At 37.4% G+C, this 23676-nt stretch overlaps 2 protein-coding genes across 3 annotated transcripts; both read left to right on the top strand.

Moving 5' to 3' along the window:
* Nucleotides 1–6152: 6152 nt before the first annotated feature.
* Nucleotides 6153–13273, top strand: LOC135647737 (eukaryotic translation initiation factor-like). 2 transcript variants are annotated; one of them, XM_065165719.1, is made up of 9 exons: nucleotides 6153–6496; nucleotides 7321–7392; nucleotides 8250–8345; nucleotides 8999–9214; nucleotides 10542–10639; nucleotides 10915–11002; nucleotides 11099–11449; nucleotides 11600–11842; nucleotides 11996–13273. In XM_065165719.1, the coding sequence occupies exons 1-9, from the start codon at nucleotides 6335–6337 to the stop codon at nucleotides 13016–13018; spliced, it is 2349 nt and encodes a 782-aa protein (XP_065021791.1). In that variant the 5' UTR covers nucleotides 6153–6334; the 3' UTR covers nucleotides 13019–13273. The 2 variants fall into 2 exon arrangements, with proteins under 2 accessions (XP_065021791.1, XP_065021792.1); XM_065165720.1 differs by lacking the exons at nucleotides 6153–6496; nucleotides 7321–7392; nucleotides 8250–8345 and adding an exon at nucleotides 8445–8583.
* A 413-nt stretch (nucleotides 13274–13686) lies between these two features.
* LOC135647721 (protein MULTIPOLAR SPINDLE 1-like) lies at nucleotides 13687–21118 on the top strand. Its single transcript, XM_065165718.1, has 14 exons — nucleotides 13687–13976; nucleotides 14071–14128; nucleotides 14218–14367; nucleotides 14485–14544; nucleotides 14862–14944; nucleotides 15040–15097; nucleotides 16100–16213; nucleotides 17147–17345; nucleotides 17734–17804; nucleotides 18517–19140; nucleotides 19546–19694; nucleotides 19815–20379; nucleotides 20507–20591; nucleotides 20659–21118. Exons 1-10 carry the CDS (start codon nucleotides 13842–13844, stop codon nucleotides 18699–18701), a joined length of 1113 nt encoding a protein of 370 aa, XP_065021790.1. The 5' UTR covers nucleotides 13687–13841; the 3' UTR covers nucleotides 18702–19140; nucleotides 19546–19694; nucleotides 19815–20379; nucleotides 20507–20591; nucleotides 20659–21118.
* Nucleotides 21119–23676: the final 2558 nt, after the last annotated feature.

Raw genomic sequence — 23676 nt, 5'->3', positions numbered from 1 at the left:
TTATTTGTTAGGGTCTTCAAATATCTATCCTTTTCACAGTTTAAAAAATGATGTATTTATCCCCATGAAATTTAATATTAACATCTATCCAATATTAGTCACCATTATATAACTTATACCTAATTATATATATAATATACACAGACATAATTTTGCCTTCACCCACTTTATATGCTAAAAATTAAAATTATTATATCCCAATTCTTTCTTATTCATAGCAATTCAAACTTTCCATGTGAGGAGATTATAGTATGGGAAATAACAATGCCCCTTAATCTATGTGACATTGGTTGAATGATCAAAAGAATATTTAAAGTACAAACTTGGCACCCTCTCACATGTGTGACACTTGGGATTAGTTTAATTACCATGGAATAGTTGGCTTAATCAAATCATTAATGGATTTATTTATTTATTATTATTTTATCATTTCAGAGGATCAACACAACAACTGAGTCATCCTTCTTTGGTGCCTTCCAAATCTATCCTAATTGACCTGAAAAATCTAAAAAATTAATTATTCGTTGGGTTAAGTTATGTCTAACCACATAAATTAAATTATTCTATTAAGAGTTTATAATCTTAATATTAATTTATGTTCTTTTGTTTCGACATGATTATATTTTACAACATGTTAATTTTTTATAATATTAATTTATTAAAATATATTTGAGTTATCGAAGATTCACACAGTCTTGCAAAAGGAGCATATTTATACAATCGAAAGTCATATGTGTCTGTCAATTAATATACAAATTTATTTCAATTGAAAAAAAAGTGTGATTAGTTCAGATATTCACATTATTATTATTATACCTCTTTGTAGATAAATTATTATTTGGGGCCCACCATTGACAACCTATGAAGATACTCCTTTCTCTGCTTCGTGTCTTTACCGACACACGATCCGGATCTAGTGCACGCTATCGCTATTTTTAGCTGAGCAATATCTTTACCTACTTGTCTACCGCGATTGCTATTGGTGTAATTGGTGGGACTGAGCTAAACCCAGACAGGTAGGTTGTTCGGGTGGGGCTCGGGTTGCATGTTTCCGCCGCGTTCTTGATTGCCACGATAAGAGGAGAATTGAGAGAGGGAGGAATGGCGTTGGATCGGTGCTGCTTGTTCCTCGAGATCCTCGTCTCGATCGCGCTGCCTCCCGTGGGCGTCTTCCTCCACTACGGCTGCTGCAGCGTACAAATTCCGATCACAATCTCTCGGCTTTGTTCCCTGTTTACCCTTCTTATTGTTCAGCTGATGTCGATGCTCTGTCTGTTTCTTTGATCCGAAGCTGGAATTCTGCATCTGTTTGCTGCTGACGGTTTTGGGGTACGTCCCGGGGATCATCTACGCCATCTACGTGCTCGTGGCCGTCGATCCCGAGCCCTACCGTCGGGGCTACTACCAGCCCCTTGCTTAGTATGGCTCCAACGCGCATCCCGGGGTTTGTCTCTCGACTTCTGTATTTCTTCGATTATGTGAGAATAATCCTTCCATTTATCCATCTATGTATTTGTGTTAGTTATTATGTGATTTCGCTCAAATAATGGGCGCGTATCATTTGACATTATAGTTTGATAGCCGCATTCTGCAAATTGTTGATTCCCATTATAGTTTGATTCTATTTCCCTTTCAAAGATCATTTTTTGTTGCCGCATTCTGTAACTTGTTGATTCCCATAGTTTGCTGAAAATATCGAGCACCGTTAACCCCTATTCCTTTAAATCTAATGGACACTAAAAAAGCTGCTATCTTATACTTTCTCCGATATATGTGGGTAATATCAAACCTTGATGCAACATGAAATTGGATATTGCTGCTAAACTTGATAACACACCTGGATTAAGTAATTGATAACAAGAAGTACCTGCAAGCAACTTTATAGTCCCAACCACTCCATAAATTGTTGAGACTTTTAAGTGTCAAATGTCTAGAACGAACGTTCTGCATTGACAAAGAGGCATCAGCACTAATCGAATAATTTTGTAATAGACTTCAGGTCTAGAACACACACATTTTTCATTAAATTAAACAAAGTAATCAACACAGTGTCGAAGTTGCAACAATAAGAACAGTCTAGCATACATAAAGAAAGAGCATATTAACTTATTTATATGTATAGAAAAAAGCCAAAAAATAATTGTCCGAAGGTTCTGGATGTTGAAATCTTTGGACAACTTTCCAAACTTAATTAAGATCACAAGATACATCCTACAATCACGAATGAAAGTTTCATTGTGTGGAGCCAGGCACGGATGAAACTTATCACTCTAACAAGAAAATGGAGATGACCTCATATGATCAATACACCAATAACTTTCTCTTATTTGTATCAGCATCCAGTTCAGTGTGTTCAATGTACTGGCGATTGCAAATAGCCAGTTGTATTTCAAGAAATAACTGACATTGTTCTTTAGAATCTTTCTGTTTTAAACTACATGACCAGGAGCTGTATCGAACCCGTTCCACCTTTTCTTTTAACACACTGGGAGGTAGGAGCGTATAATGGTTTTCTATTGGCTCTCTCATTGATGTTACGGAAGACAAATGCTGATCTTCGTTCTTGGAATGCTTGGTTTAATTTGCTTTTAATGCTAGTTGCATATTTTCAATTCATTTTGTTGCTCTGTTCCTCTCATGTTTTAATACCCATTCCAAATATAGACCTTTTCAAGGTCAAGCAAGGATTAGCACCTATGATATAAAAAAACTAAGTAGCAAATCTGGCAAATGGAGAATTTCAGAAAGAGTTAAGGGCAATAACATTTTAGCATAATATCATTGGTTTTTATGTTTTTACTAGTGTTTTATTAATTCTATATGACTTTTGTATTTTTATTATTAGATTAATTTCTCGACCAAGTTTGAACCCATCAATCTTCAACCAGTCCTTATCAATTCCAACCATACTTGGCTGATATTGATTCTGATATGAAATCTGTTGATCATTCTTGGAGTGCGCATCATGATTTAAATGCCTAATGATAGGGGTTTTGCAATATAGCTTTCTAGAAGTGATGCACCTTAATCACAGTTAATAAAGTAAAATAGTGTAAAACTGGATTGATATAGTACTAACAATTTAGTGTTAGGCATTTTGGGCTGCATTAATATGGCTACATATGAATGATCTGTCTCTGCTAACACATTTTGGTCATATTTGTGTCAAAGATGTGGTTACCCTCAGTCCATCAAGAGATGACGACCACTATTATGCCTTCTAGTAACATGGTTGGGGACCATTTAGGTTTTGCAGAAGGAATATGGAGATGGATTTCTATTTTAAAAATTTTATGATTTTAGGCCCACACTTTCAAATGTGTGGAATAGTTGCAACATGACAACAAATTAACAATAGGCAATCATCTAAATGATGAATTCAGTACTTATGTCAACAAGATCTCACGAAAAACAGTGTGCACATAATGAACTCTAGGTTATCATTATAGTGCAAAAGGTAATATAATATCAAAGATGCTCATTCAGATGGTGGTTAAATCAAATCAGTGATGCTTGAGGATCCATTAACCTCCAACACTGACCATTGAGACTTGGAAGCTAATAGACGCCAAGGTACACTATATATATATGAGGACGACTCCTCCAGACACTCGATTCCATATCTTAGGCACACAATTTGTAATAGGGGTATTCCAATGTATATATACATGTGTCCATATGAATGATCTCCGACAAGAAGGAAGAGAAATGTAATATATGGGTTTTGACTTCACATGTGTAGGTACAAATTTTTGCACTATCTGTGGTTTATCTTTTTCTGCAGCTTATGATATTTCACATGGTAAATGCAAAATAGTATACTAAATGCCATGCACTTAGCATTGCTATGAAAGAAATGTATCTCTTGATGTTGTTTTAGATTTTTATTCTGCCTTACTGATCATGTGTTTCAACAGTCTGTCCAAGATAATGGAAACAAGCGAAAAATCAAATCAGATGCTGGTGATCCTTGTGACCTTACCGACAACATTGAGAATCACATAGTTGACGCAGGTGCTACGGATGATGGTGAAGGGCATGGAGCATTTGAAGATAAAATTTTGCGTAAGTCAACTATGATGATTACAATGGGAACGGAAATGAAGACTACTGGATCATAAATAGCAGGTTTGAACTTGTCAGAAGGAAATAAAAAGGAGATATGTTATTCTAGTACCGAAAGAAGCCTGAAGAGAGATGGTGTAAGCTAGAACAGTAAAAAAAGGTTATGGTTTTAACATCAGAACAAGCAATGTTGATGATGACTGCATGTTACCAGGGAGGGTCTTGAAGCTGTTTGGATGGAAGACATTTGAAGGATTATTGTTGAATCTGATGTTAGAAATCTCGAACAAAGAGAGACAGAAAAAACCCTCCTTTATAACTCTTATCTGCTTGGTCTCAAATATTAATATTTTTTTTTTTTTCTGAAATCAAAAGTATATCATGTCTTTAAAGAATGAAATAGAAGTCTCCATTGGTTGGTTGTGTATTCCATTTTGTTTTGGAGGAGCATAATGTATTCCATTTTGTTTTGGAGATGTATAGTGTGTCTTCATTTGAAGTGTGTTTTTAGCTTGGTGAAGTCATACTTTGTCATCTTCATGCTTAGTCATAGGCACATTAGCCAAAACACAATTATATCTTGTATATAATATATTGGGACATAGACATCATTATTGAATAATAAAATATTAAAGGACAAAATCTAAAAAAGGAAGAAATTGATTATAAATAAATTAGCTTTCTTCCACTAGATATTTGGTGGTGGGTGACACATTCACTATAAAAGTCCCTACATATTAAAATGATTAAATCATATAAACTTTGTTCAAGTAGAATCAACAAGAGAGAGGTTAAAAAAAAAGCATACAAAAAAAACTGATAGATCACTTAGAAAAGGACTCTAATTGATGATTTGGCTTAAACTTTGTGACGAAAAAGACTGCCATGATGAATCATCCTACACTTATGTGTTTTAGAACCTTAGCAAATGAAAACCAATGAAGATTTTGATGTCATAATCAACTTGTACTTTTCTATGTTCTTAGCTTATTAATATAATGCAGCTGACCATGACAAAACTTTTATTCATGGGTGTAAAGTTATGAGGGAGAATAATGATTTATTTGGACTGAGAAGCTTAAAACTACCAATAAGACTAAAATGAAAGATTACATGTACACATATGAACATTGGGGGTTCACATTTGACTTTGATTGAATACATTACAATATAGATTGTTGCATATGCAAAACAAAAATTTTCAATCAAAAGTACTTCTACTTGTCTTAAATGATCAAAGATTTTTAATGAGTCAATATAAAAGTCAAAATAAAATTATAAAAATAAGAAAAAAAAACTATGACTATTAAAACTGAACTTGGTTGCAATTATTGAATCCTATATTATAAATCTATGATTTTCCTACAATGGCTAATGGTGTTAATTTTGACGCGAGATTAATGGGTTTCGATTAGAGTTATGTTTGAGTTTAGGAATTTAATCGAGTCGATCCGAGTCAACCCAAATCAATAAATAATTACATTAAATATATTGAAGTTTTTTTTTTTTTTTTGCTTTGTATTGCGATCAAATCTTATAAACAATATATGCATATATATATGTGTGTGTGTGTGTGTGTGTGTGTGTGTGTGTGTGTAGTCGACTCGGCTCGGCTCATGCGGTCATTAGAATTAATTGAATTGGATTATAATTTGAACTCTATGATTATGAACGAGTCACGAGCGCAGCACGTGACAATGGCACCCATCCGACATTCTGCGAAACCACGAGGTTAATTTGGTCTATTTTGGACACAAACCATCTCCTAAAAGGATTACAACAATGTTTAAACTACAGTTTTACTTGTAAGCCATACAGTTCACACTCAAGCTTTTACCTCTCTTGTGTGGGCTACGAAAATTACTTGATCCCACTCGTTTCCCCAATAGCATAGCTGGTAGAAATTTAGAGTTACGACTGGTAGGTAGAGAAAAGATATTGTGATATGGGAAACCTAATATACGACTACGACAACGTTACGAACCTTTACGATCCGAAACTTCACCCTTGGGGAGAGTCTTTAATTACGAAATTACCAGGGCATAGCTTTATAGCTTCGGACATTATAAGGGCTTCCGCCACCACGTCTCGCCTCCTTTTCTGTCGCCCTTCTCTTCGCTACCCCAAGAGCGAAGAGGGCTTCGCCAAGGGCTCTTCTATCGCCTTCTCCCTCCTCCTCCTTTTCCTGCCGCGCTGCCGATCGCGTATCCGGCGTCGTCGCACCACCGACCAGAGAGAGCTTGAGAAAGTGAGGGGGATCCATCGAGTTATGCAGTCAGATCGGACGGAAATCAGTTTGAGGCCTGGTGGCGGAAACCGAGGCGGCAGAATCCTTGCCCCCCGGTTCGACTCCGCAGCTTCTGCCGGCGGCGCTTCTGATCTCCCCGCCCTCCGTCCCCATGGCGGCGCTGGCACCGCCCTCCCTTTCAAGGTCGGTGCAAACGCTTTGAATCGATCTATTGCTTTCTTTGTTTGATCAAAGTTTGTGTCTTTAAACGGTCCGATCCGATGTTCAAAATGGATTTTTTTTTATTTTTTTGGTCGATTGATTGGTTGTTTTTTGAGATCCGCTTATGTTTGATCTGCTCTCCTTTTCCTAAAGCATAGGGAGCTTGATGGAAGAGTCGTGGTCTTGGTGGAATCTAATATTGCCTAGTCCTGGAATCGTGTTTTCTTATTAATTTTATGCTGGAAATTAGCTTTAGATTTCTGACAGATTTTCAAATTGCTTGTTCTAAAATGTGGTCCTGATATTGTCGTTGTTTCATTGCTGATGGTGGTCATAATTAGATTGAATCTCGATTGTTTCTGATTATAACTTGTCTTCTAAGTTCATAATTTGTAGTTGAAAGCAAGAAAAAATGGTCTTCAGATTTGTTTTCTTCACGACATTTTTTGATTGATGCTGTCTTAATGCTGGTATTTATTGGTCGATCTCCTTGTCCAAATTTCCTTGATATGGCTAATATCTTGTACACTCTATTTTCCTGGTAACAAACTTTTAACATGCTTATGGACAGATGAAATCACCAGTTTCTTGAGTGCCCGAGACTGACCATATACCAACCAACATCTGTGTTTATTTTAATTCCCAATGTCATATACACTTTGGCACTTGTTTTCATTGTGCCATTTGTTCAAGTCTTTGTAAATGTTAATTTTTGAATATGCATATTTACTTTATGTATTTCCTTTCAAATACCTGTGAGATTAGCAATTTGAGTATTGAAAGGCATTGTATGAATATTTTGTCAGATTGGAGACTCAAGGTTTGAGAGTCGTGAACATATCCGTTACACAAGGGACCAACTTCTTCAAGTTCGTGAGGTATGTTATAATTTTCATTTGCTGAAAAAATTCATTTTATCATCACATTATGATTCTTATTGTTGCTGTTAAATATGGTGGGATTGATTATTATTTTGATGTCTTATCAGTGTCTTACGGGGTTTAGTTAAATCTTGATTTGATTTTATTAGATTTTAGCTTTGTTAAGACAAGTGTGTTTTTGTTAAACATGTCCAAATCTAGTTGATTAATACACTAAAGTTTGTCGATCTTCGATGAGAGTTGATTGAAGTCATTGTTTTTATGAGTAATACACTATAGTTTATCACTCTGATGATGATGTTAACACATCTAATTGTTTTCAGTGGGTGTTCTGCACTAGTTTATCATTCTTTGATGAGAATTGATCCAACTTATTGTTTTGTGGAATTCTTCTTTTAAGTATTCTTTATTTGTAGTTTTTCCTATTCTTTTTCATACCAAGCCTTGGTACAATGGTAAGATTGCTCTTTACAATGTAAGTGACCAAGGTTCAAGTCACAAAAATTGTCCGGTGCTTAAATTTGACTTTATCTCGACCTCCATTGGTGGGAGTCTTGTATGGGTTCATCAACTTTTTATGAATTTGTTACATTGTAAGTAAATGTTCCCCTATCTGACATATTTTGTATTCTCAAGATATTAGTAAATGCTATTTTATTCTGGTAAAGAGGTGCTAGGTGACCCCTTTTATTTCTTTTGCTTGTGGAAATTGAAGTGATATATTTATCATCACTACAGATTCTTAAAAACTATATCAGTGATTGGTAATTCGGTAGATATACTTGTTTAATCTATTAAACTTTGTAATCAGATCCTCCATAACTGTTGATCTACTTTTTTTTTTTTCTTGGCAGGCTGTTCAGACACCAGAAGACATTGTGAAAATTAAACAGGAGATTGAGGCTGAATTATTTCCTGAAGATCAAACTTGGGGTCGTAGTGACTCTAATGTATGTTCTCCTGCTTCTACATGTGAAAGAGGTTACTAAGTGTTGGTGCCTTGAACTATTTTCTAAATCATGTGGGTCTTCCCCCACTTACCAAACCACAAATTCCAGTTTATAATGTGGAAGTATGCAGTGGTGGAACCAAGGGGAACTGCCTGGGGGCCCACAATCCCCAACCTTTCCAAATTACCTGAATTCTCCAATATGTGGGGCTTCCCCAAATTTGCTATCCCAATATATGGTATACTTTCCTCCATTTGTGTCATGAACATAAGATCCCATATAAAGAATACCAAGAAAATTTTGTCGTTCTTGTTGGTAATTGAGAGAGAACGTCTCCTCTTCCTCTGTTGTTTATTTTCTCATTGTGTGTCTTATATAAACAGTATACAGGGAGACCAGTTAAGATCTACATCAAAGAGTTAGAGGGGAAGAAGTGAAATTAAATTTCCATGCAAAGTTCTTGTTCCACCACTGGGATTATGGGCTAAGTCTGGTCTTAATTTATTGCTAAGTGTCACAAGCTTAAATTGCATAGTAGTTTGGTCAGGCTTCTTTTTTTCTTGTTACTCTTTTTTCATGGTTCAGTTGTCTATATGCGTTAATTGATTCAAGTTTTCTGGAATTACCATCTGATGTTTGTGTGTGTTTTTCAGTTGGCAAGTCAGTCACAGAGTCGTTATTTTGAACCAGACGGCCGTGATTGGCGTGGCCGGTCAGGACAACCTACCTCATTTGGAAATGAGAGGTCTTGGGATTCAATCCATGATAATAAAGAATCAAATATCTCGATCTCAGGTTATCAAGAAATAAAGCAGTCAAATAAGCAGGGGTCCCAGTTTCCTTCAAGTACTCAAGTTTCTTCAACCCAGGTGGTCACTTATTAGATGAACTAAGGAGTGTTATTTTTCAGTTTCTTTGTGTATTTCAAGCCATTTGTTCACCTGCTTCTTTTCTTGTTAACTTAAGTTTGGTAAGTCTTGTCACTATCTTGGTGATTATACTCTTTCTTTTTGTTGTATATGAGACTGTATCATTCAACTTAGCATATAAAGCCATGGTCTTTTTGGTGTTCCTTCACAAATGTCCTGTATACAGATTTTATGCCATCTTCTTGACTTTTAAAAGTTTATTGAATTCCATTTTATTGCGTTGCAGTATCTGCAGCTTTATCAATGTAAATATATCATTGCAAATGCTATTATGACAATGCGTTTGGTCCAATTCCTAATTGAAAGTTGAAACTTATGTTTTCCTTGGTAGTAGATTGGTCCAATTCCAAATTGTATGCCAGTGTCAGTTTTCTCATCTTAGGAATGTGTTGCTCCGGTAGCAAAAATATAGTTCAGATCCTCCTAAGAGCAACAAGTATTCATTATTGAGTGAATAAGTTTGTTTCCTTTGCGACTGGTCTTATAGACTGTTTTTTATTTTTGCCTATTGCTTCTTTCCATCCTATTGGGTTTCTCTTAGGTTTGGAGGCTTTATTCCCTCAAATTGATCAACACCCTTTTCTAGTATGTTAGAATCATATTACTTCTGTTTACATCTTTTACAGTTGCCAATATTTTCACCTATATTTCTATGTGCTCACACTTCCAGATTGTTCAGTAATTAATATGCTTATTACATTTATACATATCATAAATTTGCTTCTTGTCGAGGTGCTATTTTCTGCACCACACATTCCCCACATACAGATTATGGAATACATGTCTTATATATGTGTATGCAGTTAAGTTGATCCCGCTCATTTTTGCCCTAATCTTATATTTTATGTACCCTTCATCTTACTTTTAATGTACATCACTTACAGTCTTCTTATCTGCTGACCTCTACTAACATTGATAAAATGATTGACCCAAGAGTCCTCTACTAACATTAACTTGCTCCAAACGTGTTGTTCTTGAGCTGTATTCTGGAAATAGGTTTAGAGTTGTATTAGTGATGGGAGGAGAGATAAAGAATCTTTCTAGGTATTCTTTGATTTGCAAAGGGATCTTTCTTTCATTATTACCTGACATACTTAAAATTGATGTCCATCTTTGTCACCTTCTAGTTATTCTTTGATTGGTTCTTTGTCGAACATTTATCCCTGTTGTTCTTTTGACGTTTAGATATTCTTCCTTTTTCTTTGCATTTAGATATCATTTCTTGGCTGTGTTTTGACATTAATTAACTTTGACTGCAATATATTAGGTAGGACCTACTCCTGCTCTAATCAAGGCTGAAGTGCCATGGTCTGCTCGAAGAGGCAATCTCACTGAAAAGGATAGAGTTCTGAAAACAGTAAAAGGGTAATTAACTGACTCTTGATAGTCTAGCAGAAAAAAAGTTAACAATTTGCATAGCCACTGTTGTTCTAGCTGTTAAGTGAGCCTGCATGCATGTTATGGTAGTTACACACCACTTACTGGTTAGTCTGGTTTGGGATTTATGGTTCTAGTTTTACACTACATGTTCTCATCCTGATCCTTGGAATCAATCCATTCTCCTTGAAAAAGACATAAGGTGTATCAGTTGGGATTCTCTGGAAAATGTTCTCAGTTTTTGGTGATGTTTTTCATTGCAGTATATTGAACAAGTTGACGCCAGAAAAATTTGATATTCTCAAAGGCCAACTAATCGATGCTGGGATCACAACGCCTGATATTCTAAAGGTTTTGATATTTTCATGGATTTATACTATATTGTTTTTTGAGATGTTAACCTCTAATTTATAAAAAAATAATTTGGAAAATACACCAATGCTGCAGGATGTCATTACTCTCATATTCGACAAAGCTGTCTTTGAGCCAACATTCTGTCCCATGTATGCTCAACTGTGTTCTGATCTCAATGAAAAACTTCCTGTATTTCCCCCTGAACAAGAAGGCGAGAAGGAGATTACTTTCAAGCGTGTGCTCTTGAATAATTGCCAGGAGGCATTTGAAGGTGCTGACAACCTGGAGGCTGAAGTGCGAAAGCTGACTGCTCCAGACCAAGAAATGGAACGTAGGGATAAAGAGAGAATGGTGAAACTCCGTACCCTTGGCAACATTCGCCTCATAGGTGAGCTTTTGAAGCAGAAAATGGTGCCAGAGAAAATAGTTCATCATATCGCTCAGGTAACCATTGTTTATGGTAATCGTAGTCCTTCTATCTTTTATGAGATGTTCTCTTTTAAGGGACTTTCTGATATAGTTGCTGTTAACAGAGGTTTCTTCGATACGTTTATTTTCTTTTAAGAATCTTACTGACATAATTGCTCTGAGCAGAAGTTGTTGGGGCATGATGGCAAAACTTGTCCTGCTGAGGAAAATGTTGAGGCCATCTGCCAATTATTCAACACCATAGGAAAGCAGTTGGATGAGAGCCCCAAGTCTCGTCGTTTTAATGATGTCTATTTTAGCCGGCTGAAGGAACTAACTACCAATCCTCAACTTGCACCACGTCTAAGATTTATGGTTCGTAATGTGCTTGACCTGCGTTCAAACAACTGGGTGCCTCGTCGTGAAGAAGTAAGCTTTAACCTGGTTCCGATCATGGATTTCAGACTTTATTCTTTTGAAATTTAAATTAAGTTGATAGATTAACTAGACTGAGTTCTGCTAAAGAAACTGAGAAAACTTGATATAATTTTCTCAAGAATTGATGGTTTTCTTCTTTGGCAGGTAAAAGCCAAAACCATTAGTGAAATCCATAGCGAGGCAGAAAAGAATCTTGGGCTGCGCCCTGGTGCAACTGCAAGCATGAGAAATAGCCGTGATGGTGGTTCTTTAGGGGGACTTAGCCCTACTGGATTTCCTAACAACAGGCCTGGAACTGGTGGTATGATGCCTGGAATGCCCGGGGCAAGGAAAATGCCTGGAATGTCGGGATTAGATGGAGACTTCTGGGAAGTTCCACGGAGCAAATCTATGCCCAGGGGTGAAGCTAATCGTGCTCATAGTTCTTTGGTTGCCAAGTCACCAGCCATTAATCCAAAGCTTTTACCTCAAGGTAGTGGTAGCCTTATTGCTGGCAGAACTAGTGCATTGCTGCAAGGCAGTGGTCCGCCATCTCGTTCAACTCTTGCTACAGGCATGGGAGACTCCCCATCTCAAAACCTCGTGCCCCTGAGGCCTGCTGCTCAAATGCCACCACCAGCAATTCCAGAGAAGTTAGTGGCAAAACCCAAATTTAATCCTAATGAGCTACACAAGAAGACTGTCGCTCTTCTGGAGGAGTATTTTCACATCCGCATTCTAGATGAAGCACTTCAATGTGTAGAAGAACTGAAGAGCCCTGAGTATCATCCTGAGGTGGTCAAGGAAGCCATCAATATAGCTCTCGACAAGGGTGTCTCATGCCTGGAACCTCTAGTGAATCTTTTGGAGTATTTGCTGGTCAAGAAGGTTTTCACTCCAAGGGATTTGGGGACAGGTTGTTTGCTTTATGGGGCCATGCTGGATGACATCAGCATCGATTTGCCTAAAGCACCGACTTACTTCGGTGAAGTGGTTGGCAAACTGGTTCTCATCGGCGGTGTTGATTTCAAGGTGGTGGAGGAAATCCTCAAGAAGGTAGAGGAAGCCAGTTTCCAGTCAGCAGTATTTGATGCTGCGATGAGAGTTATCAAATCAGGTCCAAATGGTGAGGCAGTGTTGGGAACACAAGCAGCAGAAATCAAGGCCTGTGAGAAGCTGGTAAATTGAGGATGTCATAATGGCTTCTGCTAAGGTTATTTTCTTTCACATTCTGTACCTCTAATAGAATAAGTTGTTTGGTACCTTTCTTTTCCCTTTCCCACTTTTAATTCTGTTCCATGTTCTTTTGTATGAGATGAGGAACATATAATACAATTGTTCTAAGGGGATTTGTGAGCAGCAAAATTAAGCCTGACTTGTGCATTGTTGCTGGATTATGTTAAATCTTTAGTAAAGGACAAATGATGTGTAATTTTGTTTTAAGTTGTGAGAGTATCACTTGTAATAGCACTTCCGACTGTTGGGCTAACTATTTGACAGTCGGGAGATCAATGATGAGCATATTGAGATGAAAAACTTGTATTGTCGTGATATTTTTAAGAAAGATAATAAAAGTATTTTTTTCATGAATAAAGAAAAAAAAAGGAAATAGTACAAAAAACAAAAAGAGAAGATATCTTAATATAAATTGTAAATAAAAATTTAAATATTTTGAATGTAATTAAATATATATTATAAATTTTAAGAACGGTAAAAGATTCATATAATTGAAATTTAAGATTTTATTATTGATGACACTTACTCGTTTACAGTATGTTTTCATTTGGTTTCGTGTCACAAGTCGCGACCTTTGGCTTATGAGAGGATGAACGTCATCCATCGATGCGCAGGTCTTGCACTGTGGACCGTTGGATCAGGAGCGGATCCCCATTAGAAGGCTTCCTGACCCTTCGATTGCCATATAAAAGGAAGCGGGCGCCTTCCCCACGTTCCTCTTCTTGATAGTTCTCGCACTCTGTTCTACCGTCACTACCTCCGCCTTCTTCTCGCCATGCCTCCGACTCCGAGCGTTCGCTGCGACTCCCCTTCCTTTAAGATTGCCCTTGCCCTCTCTCTCATCCGCTTCAACAAGATTCACCGTCCTTCTCCCTCCTTCTCCTCCGACGCCCAGCGCTGGAAGCGGAAGGTATGAATCCGTTCTCCCACCCTCCTTCTCTTAAAGAGAGGCGATCTGGAACCCTAAACTAATCTTCGGCTATACCACCCCACGATTGCTTCAGGCCAAGGACAGGAAGCTCGAGATCCTTAGGCTCCGGGAAGAGCTCAAGCAACTTGAGGGTATCCTCACTTTACCGCTTCCCTCTGATGATCTCTTTGTTTCTGGTTTCTTGGATGAGTTGTCTGTAAAAGAAGTCTGGATGTGTAAGATGGGAGAACGTGTGAAGCCGATCTACCAATTGCATCATGCCGGTGCCATTTCTTTGATGGGATCGGTGAGTTGGGAGGAGATGGTTCGGGACGCGGTGATGGAGGACATTGGATCGATGAGGTCCTGAGGAGGAGATTCCTGAGGCTGGGTAAACGATGCTTTCCTGTGAAATTTTAATGGAGTTGATTGATTCTGCTTTCAGTTTCTTTCTGGTCCGTGAGTGGAAATGGAAATGTTTGAGGCTGAAATCTTGCCCATGTGACAGTTCGCTGGAAGGAAAGGAGGAAGAAAGTGGACCGACCTCTGAATCAAAAGCATTTCCTATGTAGGTGGTATTTGGTGGCTCATTTGAATGTTAGTGGTGTAAGAACACAATGTAGCTTCAATGGAACCTCCAAAGATCTACCTGACTGTAGTAGACATTTTCTTCATTATGACCAGTTTGGTAGTTTACAAGATAAGCAGTTGTTTATTTCTGTAAAATCTGCATATTATCTGTACTTCCATTGTTGCTCTGAATTTGTGTAGGATGAAAGTTCAAGGATATGAACAGTACCAAATCGCAAGGATTTGTTTACTAATAGCACTTTATTTTCCTCAAGAGTTACCCTCATAATTCTATGTTGCTCTTTCTAAATGCAGCATTTGGCAGTGAAAATGAGATAGAGCAGCTGGGTACATCAGTAGATTTCTTGGTGGAGTTTACAGATAATATCCTAGTGAAAGCAAGATGATTCTACTTGGATATACTTATTTAGTTACATTATTATTCCTTGCCTTTTGTATTTCAGTTGTTTTAAGTTCCTCATCGTCTGTGTAGGGGGAAATTGGCCCTTCTTTTGCTACTTTTTCTCATCAAGCTATAGATTTCATTTTAGGTGAGAACTACTACTAAACCTCTTTTGTTTTGTATTTGACACCCGTTCTTTTGATGTTTATAACTCATCTCTGCAATCACAACCCTATGATAGATGACATTTGGGTACAAATCTTCTCAAGTATTATTCTTATTTTTTATGCATGTAATGTCATGCTCACCTTCTAGGAATGACTTTCGTTTCCACCAATACTCGGATACTACTGTCTAGCCACTGATGGCACTAAACTTCTGATGCTGTCATACAACCTGTGGTGCATGAGTATTATGCATTCCATTTCAGATATTGTACCTGTGTCAATCTGTTACATTTATATGCTGTGACAATGAAAAGGATGCATGCACAAATATAAATCTGTAGTGTCCACCATTAGGTCCTGTTCCCAGTCAAAAATATAGTGAAATCACCTTTCCGTTCTCTCCCTATAAGCATACATGAACTAGGAATATTCTAAATAAAATGGAGGTTTAAGAAATTTTGCACAAGGAACATGTACTTGTTGTTTATTAATTTTGTGTTGTTATAAATACAACATTACAAAGAAAAGAAAACTAGAAAAAGACGTTTCATAATGATACTGTTGATCTACTTGCCATCAGGCAAGAAATTAAGAATGAATTAAATAATATTATTAAATCTTCTATTACTTTTTAAAACCAAAGTGAGATAAGGAAAACTATAATTTTTTATGTCATGTAAGTCGCAAGATTATCTAAACAATGCTCAGGGAACTTGATTGTCCATAACTATTTTATTTTTATGAGATTGATTTTGATTATGTAACTATCTAACCTACTGAAATTAGGGTTCTCTTTCTTTTTCTCTGCTCTCTGTTTATAAATATGAAGGTGACCATTGATTGCATGTGCTAGCTTGTACAGGCAGACACTTATCCTGCCAATACTTGTAATCCTTTGCATGACATTGTTTTTTTGTCTCTATTAATTGTTTGCAAGAAGTGTTTAATGGTGTTGGCAATTGCTCAATGATCTTTCTTTGAAGCCTCATTAAAGAATTTACTATCATCACAAAAGGATATCGAGCTCATTGAAGATATTGTCAATGGGTTGATTATGCGTCTAATCAGAAGAATGTGTGCCATCCCTGAAAATGATGGTATTTTTTCTTTCTTTGTAGCATCTGATTATGATATTTGTTCTTTTCGGTTTTGGTCTTTTGTAAATGAAACATTAATGTCTATAATGTTACATTATTTTATATTTTTTCCTTGATATTCTCACAGCTCAAGTTTAACTCCTATAACTTGGAAATCCTAGCCACCTTTTGCTTATTTTTTCACAGAGTTCTGATGAATGCTTAGTAGTGATTACATTAGTTTTTAGAATAATATCATCTTTACTCATGCTATTCATATTAAAAATTTAACATAAGAATATGATATTTAAGTAAAGATTACATTATAAATTAAAAACTTCAAACCTTTCTTCCTCTTCCTGCACTACCTAACAATTTGTGTCCTTTGCCTCCACTTTGGGGAGTTTAGGAGTTGGAGGCTGAGTAGGAGGAGGAAGAGGAATAGGAAGAGGAAGAGGTGTTGGGGATTGGGGAGTTGATAGGAGGCTGAATATTTTAGATGATGATTGACATGGCAAATACGGCATTTCCTCATTGTTGTTAAGGCAAAAGCAAAGTGATAATGATTTTTTAATGCCACAAACTGAATTGTTAGCCACATCAACAACCCTAATAGGAGAGGGACTAATGGTGGCACAAAACATAATGTTCAGGTTTATCAAAAATTTTACAGAGGACCATTTTGACTATATGGTTATGCTGGAGGGATCATTTGTGGCATTACTTCTACATTTTGGGATGAGTTAATCTCATGTATGCTAAAGTACTTCTATATTTTTCCTTGTTTATCTCTTGATTAGAAATATGTAGATAATCTCAGCATATATCAACTCATTTGGACCTCAAGATTGTCTGGCCTTTTGCCTTAAATATGTAACCATTTACATTGCCTTTGGCTTTGTTAGTTTTTCCTTGTTCTTGGTTAATTTCATAATTTCCTTTTCTTTTCTGCAGTATCAGGCTCAGTGAATTCTGATTCAGATCCTCAATTTTGTGTTCAACACCTAATTCGCAAGCTAGGAAATGAGCCATTTGTTGGTCAAAGAATTCTCCTTTCAGTCTCCCAGAAGACTTCAGTAGTGATTGATAGCTTACTTCTCATGGATCCGTTTGATGATTCATTTCCTTGCCTTCATGGAAACATGTTTATGATGTATGTTTTAACCTAGTGATTCTTAATGCAACTTTACAAGATATTAGATGAAAGACGGCACTTTCAATAGCTTTTCATCTTCCATTGAGTATAATGTCCTCTTTCTTTTACCATTTATGATCATTCAGTTATGGTGAAATCATACTTGTTTCACTTTTGGGTGCGCATTTTTGAAAGTATTACAGGTCACAAACAATTGAATGTTCTTGTATGCTACACTGGCTTCGCCTGTTTTCTATTTTTTTTGAGATATGTATCATTTCTGTTTGAAAATCTTGAGGTTTCAAATGACTGGAATACATATGTGCATCTCTCCTACGTATCTCTCCATTGTGCTTTGAGATTTGGGCGATAATATTTCTAACATGTTTTTTTCTCACAACATCAGGATTGAACTTATGGAGTTTCTGATATCAGATTATGTCAGAAGCTGGATAAGCATTGAAGATTTTGACGCAAGTAGGTGATTTAGATAAAATATTGGCTGATTAGACACACATGACATCATTTTTCTAGTATAATTTTTTTAGATCAATTACTTTGTCTAAATATTTTGGTACTACATGTGGAATATCAAATAAGACATTCAGTAAGCTTGTAATTTTCTTTTCCAGCAGAAATTGCTTATGCAAATTTTTGTTGAGGACCTTATGCTCTGGGTTTGTCTCTCTCTTTCATACGATTGCTTATGCAAATTCTTATCTCATATTGTGCTTGGTTCATATTACGCTAATTCTAAATCTGTATTATATCTTGCACCATTTTGGTCACAATATTTATATCATTAATTGCGCCCACTAGTCCCATTCGATATGCATTCATTTTTCTGTCCTTTTTAAATATTTGATATTCAAAATTGGTCAAGAAGATGATACATGTTTTGCTTGGGAAGAAGGCCACTCTATTCTCTAAGTGTGAGTATTGCTTAGTAATTTAGTTGCCAGGTGGATCAGGATCTAGGATGCACTAGAATGCACACCTTATATGTTGAGCAAGACCAGTATAATAATTGTTCCACTCATTCTGTCGTGTTTTATGACTATCATGAGAACATCCTTAGTTGTTAAGTGCCTTTAATTGTGGTTGGTTAATAATATCCTTTTTTGAGCTAAAAATGGTCCGTGTAGTTTGTACTTCATATTTTAAAAGTCATGATGATTATGTTATGCAGGGCTTCTCGAAGAGTGGGTGAGATCGGTTATACAAGCGCGCAAGGCTTCAGAACTCATGGAGTCTAGGAATGGGTTATACATGCTTTATATGGAACGTGTTGTTGGGGAACTGGCAAAGATACTCTCTCCACTTGCCAGCCAAGGGAAGCTGGATGTGGACATCCTATCTTACATGTGCTGCTGACAAATTGGTTGTACTGTTGATTCCAAATTTAGTTACTAAAGATCTTTGCATTTGACAGCAGAATGGTGATCACAACTTTTTAAAGCATGGATAAGGTGCATTAGTTCTTTTTGGCATTGGTGCTTTTCCTACAAGTCTGCAGTATTAATTTCAGGGAAACTACCAGAAGGAAATTTGCCTGTGATTTCTTTGCTCATCATCAGTCCTGATTTCTTGTTTGCTCTATATAACCTGCATTACGATCAGATAAACATTGTTGTTCTGTCAATTATCTTTTATCTGTCACCTTGCGGAGGATTTAATTTGTGCTATGGCATCTCGAGATCAAGGATAACTGTATACTGGTTGCTTGGGAGATAATTGAGAATAACTGGTACATAGCAGTCAGATGCAGCATGGTCCTCGCTCAGACCGGTACAAGCCAGACAATGATGACTTGGTGAGGAAATCTATGCTTGACATAACTTCCTTTCTAATATCCACAATTAGTCATTGCTTCTTTAGTGTTTTCTTAGTAGTTGTAATCAAATGCCTGATTCTTTGTGAGGAGCTTATGTTTTAGATGGTACCAAGAGCCTTTAATCATCAACCTTAGCATTAAAGTACTATTATTAGCTTACTTACCCTGACCTGGATTTTGATAACTCTTACCTGATAACTAGTCATTACTTTGGACAGATCATACAATCTTACTGAATTGTTTCTGTTATCATCATTTTCTAATAGCTGGATCTGTTCTCAAAAGATCATTTTTTCTAATGCGATGATAAATTTATGCTTAATAATACGTAGCTCTTCCTTATAGTAATGAAATTTCTTTCCATTAACTTGTTTTATCCTGTAGTCATCCATCACATGGTGGAACCTACTTTTCATGCAGCGTGTGGCTATGAACCAGTACCTACTATTGCAGCTAAGATGTAAGAGCAATGCCATACCTTTCGGTGTGAGCGAACAATTCCAAGGAACCTTTAGGCAAATTTCGGCAGTAAGGTTTGTTGGTTTTGTCCGAGTCACAAGGACCACTATGATGATGAATGTTTTGCATTATGTTGATTGTAAGGGGTTATATTAAACAGAGAATAAAAAGGATACTTTGATGCATGTGTCCAGATAAGTATCGATCCGAGGAAGTCGAGACATACAAATCAAGTATAGTGTTATGTGATTGCACCAACCGCTCGAATCAACACAAATCAAGTCTACAACGTGGCACCCATGTGAAGAATTCTAACCATGATGGCCGATTGACTGTCCACCGACATGCAGAAGGACCAGCGACAGGCTTTCATTTTCCGGTGTTCTTTCCTTTCTGTTGACGCAATTGAGCTGCCCACCAACTTATTTCTGTTTTCAGAGTTATGCTTCACCGACTCTTTTTTTGACTCCCAGGGAAAGAGAGCAATTCTGACGCTGTTGCTTGTGAACGAGTTTTAGAATATCCATTACAAGATTGGTACGTTCTTTCTTACTATGAATGAAGCAGGCATAAATCAAAATGTTTAGCTTGTGCATTGTTTGCCCCCCACTTTATACCGAGCCCTTTTTTTACGCCATGAGGGCCATGCCATCTACATGCTTGGTCTGACGCAATGAACCCAATTCCCTTCTTTTGCGAGTGCTGGTCCTCGGATTGGGTTGGCAAGCAGCCTGCGAGCACCTAACTTGGTTCTCAGAGGTTAGTCCTTAAATTCCCCTCAGCTTCCCCTTCATCTTCCCACATGATCGTTTCCGTCTGATCAACTACCGTGATGAAGCCTAATCTCCTCTTATATTTTCTCCTCCTTTGTTTCCTCCGAGCCAAGTGGAGCTTAGCCACCAGTGCCAGCCATGCTGCAGAGGACCGAGTTCAGCAGCCGCCACAACTCCTCCGACACCAACCAGTTCAAGGTAAGCATGTGTTAGAATCCCTCTTACCCGCGCAACCTAGGTTCTTCATACCGTGACTTATTTGCAGGCCTGAATGCGACTGTGAGGCTGTCTGGTGATGGTGATTCCGGAAGGGAAAACATGCAGTTCGATACTGTGAAATCGAGTAGGTACTCGAAGAAAGGCGGCTTTGGAGGCAGAGGGAGGATTATTGGCGCGGGCTCGCAGTCGCTCCGTCAACCTCATCATAGTCGGAGCAGCTCGCCATCGACGCTACAGCCGCGCTCTTCTCTATCGTCCCTTCCCCTCGTCCTTTTTGCCTTGCTTTAACTGCGGCGACTTCTCTATCGTTAGCGATGAAATAATTGCCGTGGACCTTCAAACATTGTACTACGTAAGCATAGTATGAACTCATCTAATCTATAACTATGACACCAGTCATGATGCTTCATGCTACCATTAGAATAAGATAGATAGCCTTCCTTCTTTGATTTACTTTTTATAAGACATCCTCTTGTTTGATGATTTTAACTGAACAAATTCACAAAGTTCCTCCTCCAGTATACCTATCATGCACATCAAACATATCCAATAGATCTCCTTCTCTAAACTAGTGAACAAAATACCTAGCTTCCTCGCACCAGTTTATCTGGCACTGCAACTCAAACAAATACAGCTCTCTTTTGCTAAAACTTATCTTTCGTTTTCGATATCTGCTTTGCTAAATTCAGAACTTTGTTCACAGGGAAAGGAAGCAAACTTCCAGTACAGGTTGTCCACCGAATGTTCCTATACCCAACTGTGCTTGACTTACTATAAGAGTGATAAGCAATTAAGACACAAAATAATAATAATGAGTAATGAAGAAAGTATACATTAATTTGATAATGGTTCCATTGACGTATGTCTACTCTCAATTTCTTCTTTGTTGAGGCCACTAGTGTCAATCACCGGTCGAAGACCAACCATCATTTTACAATACTTTATTTTTTTTACATATTTAGGACATAACTTTTTACAAGTCTTGCAGATTTTTTAGATTGTTCACAATGCTAAAGCTAAAGGAAGATGAGAACAAATGACTCTATTGGCTTCAAAAATAAAGTTAAAAAGTGTCTAATCCTTGATTTTCGAGGTACTGGCAGTATTACTACATGCAGACTAACACTGGGTGGTATTACAGCCTGACAGAGCCTCGGAGATCGGGCTCTGGCGATACCATCGCCTGACAACAATAACTGCCCACGGTACCACCATCCAGACCACTTGGGAGGCTGAGTCTCAAGCGGTTCCACTACCAGCTCCGACGGTGCCACCACCTAACGTGGCTTCAAGTGACTGAATGAGCCATTCAATTGGGCCTAGTTGGCCTCTATTTGAGTTAGTATGATTTCTCCCAAAACTAACTCAAATCAAAGTCTTAACTATGATAGTTAAGGTTAAAACAATTACTCTACTTGTAATCTAAGTTGTCTTGCACGTCAATGGTTCAACCGAACTCTTAGTGAACTTCCGACGAACTCTTGGAAATCTTCTAGTGAACCTCCGACGAGCTTTCGACGAACTCCCGGTGAACCTTTGATAAGCTTTTGGCAAACTTCCGGTGAGCTTTCACTGCATTGTCTGATCCTTTAGTGTATCCCCCGATTCATCTGACACGATGCCCAATCATTGACTCCGACCTAACTTCGATTCTTCTTTAATCGTTTTGACTTTTTCACGATCATAGTTAGTCCTGCATCACTTATTTCAACATGTAGATTATATCATTAATTCACCAATTGATGTCATCATCCAAATCCGAGATTCAACAAAGTTAAAATCCGTCTATCAACGACCTTTACTTCAAATTTATCATATCCTTCAATATGGTAGGCCAATCGGTCAGCAACCTTACTGTCCATAAAATTGTTAGTGCTGCCAGTATCAATCAGAATTGTAATATACTGATATTCCAAAGTTCATCCAACTTTCATAGTTTGCGGGTTAGAGTAGTCGACTAATGCATATACTGTATGTACAATAGGTCAAACATCTTTATCAGAATCTATACCTTCATGGTCGGAGTCCACATTGTCAGCTTTCAATTACTCCCCAATTGGTTCAATCATCATAAATTACCCTTGTTTACATCGGTGCTCCATACTACACTTTTCATTACAGTGCTAACACAAGCCCTTTGCTGATCTTTTCTTGAGTTCTTCTCAGGTTAGTCTTCGAGTGTTAGGGTTTTTGTTGAGAATAGATGTAGTTGGTGGCTTATTGATCATTTGTTTGTTGTCACTTCTATTTCGACGATTCTCTATGTTGATTTTTTCCTCATGTAAATGTATAAATGAGATTATGGTTGTCATAGTGCGGGGCTAGCGAGATTTGACTTCACACCGGACATCTGGATTAAGTCATTCGATAAATGTTCATATCAGTTATCATTCGGACCAATCTTTGACTTGATTTGACAATCCTTTAAATCTGCTATGATATTCTAATACCGTAGAAGTTTGACGAATTTTGATTAGCTACCCATCAACATTCTCGTATTCAAATAGTCCAAAGTGAACAAGAAGTCCTCTCTTGAATTGTTCCTATGAGGAGACATCGTGACAAGTTTCATACCAATCATATCATTGAATTACATCTTCATCTAGTTGGATTGAAGCTATTTTCACCTTAGATTCTTCTGGAGTTATGTGAAAACGAAAAAAAAAAAAAACCTTAAAGATCTAACTAGTCGGATCTCCATCTTCCCATCTTGAAAATTTCATCTGCATGCAGGGTAAATTGTGTCATATTGATTCTATCTCCGGGTCAGTTTAACATAAGACTTAAACTTATCTTGTTGAAACTTGCTGAAGCTCTCCTATAGGCTTCTTTTAAAATCATTAAAAGTTTCCTATAATCGATTCTGCTTCCAAAACTTCTATTTGGATTTTGATGGAGTTGTCGGTATTCGTTGCATAGGACCATAGATTAGTAATTCTCAATTTCTTGTTTCTGGTGTCTGGCATCAACCCTGCCTATTTTTGTAGCTACGGTGATGTCGGCCTATGGTAGCGGTGAAGGCGTGGAGTGCCGTTGCGAAGTTGTCTCGGAGGAAAACACTGAA

The sequence above is a fragment of the Musa acuminata genome, chromosome BXJ1-4 (assembly GCF_036884655.1).
Source record: "Musa acuminata AAA Group cultivar baxijiao chromosome BXJ1-4, Cavendish_Baxijiao_AAA, whole genome shotgun sequence".
Classification (NCBI taxonomy): Eukaryota; Viridiplantae; Streptophyta; class Magnoliopsida; order Zingiberales; family Musaceae; genus Musa; species Musa acuminata.
The sequence above is the reverse complement of the archived record's forward strand: the minus strand, read 5'-3'. Positions and strand labels throughout refer to the sequence as shown.

Bases quoted from the DNA above. Each gene is read 5' to 3' on its own strand.
- LOC135647737 (XM_065165719.1), top strand. From the start codon at position 6,335: ATGCAGTCAGATCGGACGGAAATCAGTTTGAGGCCTGGTGGCGGAAAC. The intron at 7,393-8,249 runs GTATGTTATAAT...TTTTCTTGGCAG, and splicing joins AACTTCTTCAAGTTCGTGAG to GCTGTTCAGACACCAGAAGA. The intron at 9,215-10,541 runs GTGGTCACTTAT...GCAATATATTAG, and splicing joins CTCAAGTTTCTTCAACCCAG to GTAGGACCTACTCCTGCTCT.
- LOC135647721 (XM_065165718.1), top strand. From the start codon at position 13,842: ATGCCTCCGACTCCGAGCGTTCGCTGCGACTCCCCTTCCTTTAAGATT. The intron at 14,545-14,861 runs GTAGGTGGTATT...TTCTAAATGCAG, and splicing joins GAATCAAAAGCATTTCCTAT to CATTTGGCAGTGAAAATGAG. The intron at 17,805-18,516 runs GTAGGTGATTTA...TATGTTATGCAG, and splicing joins CATTGAAGATTTTGACGCAA to GGCTTCTCGAAGAGTGGGTG.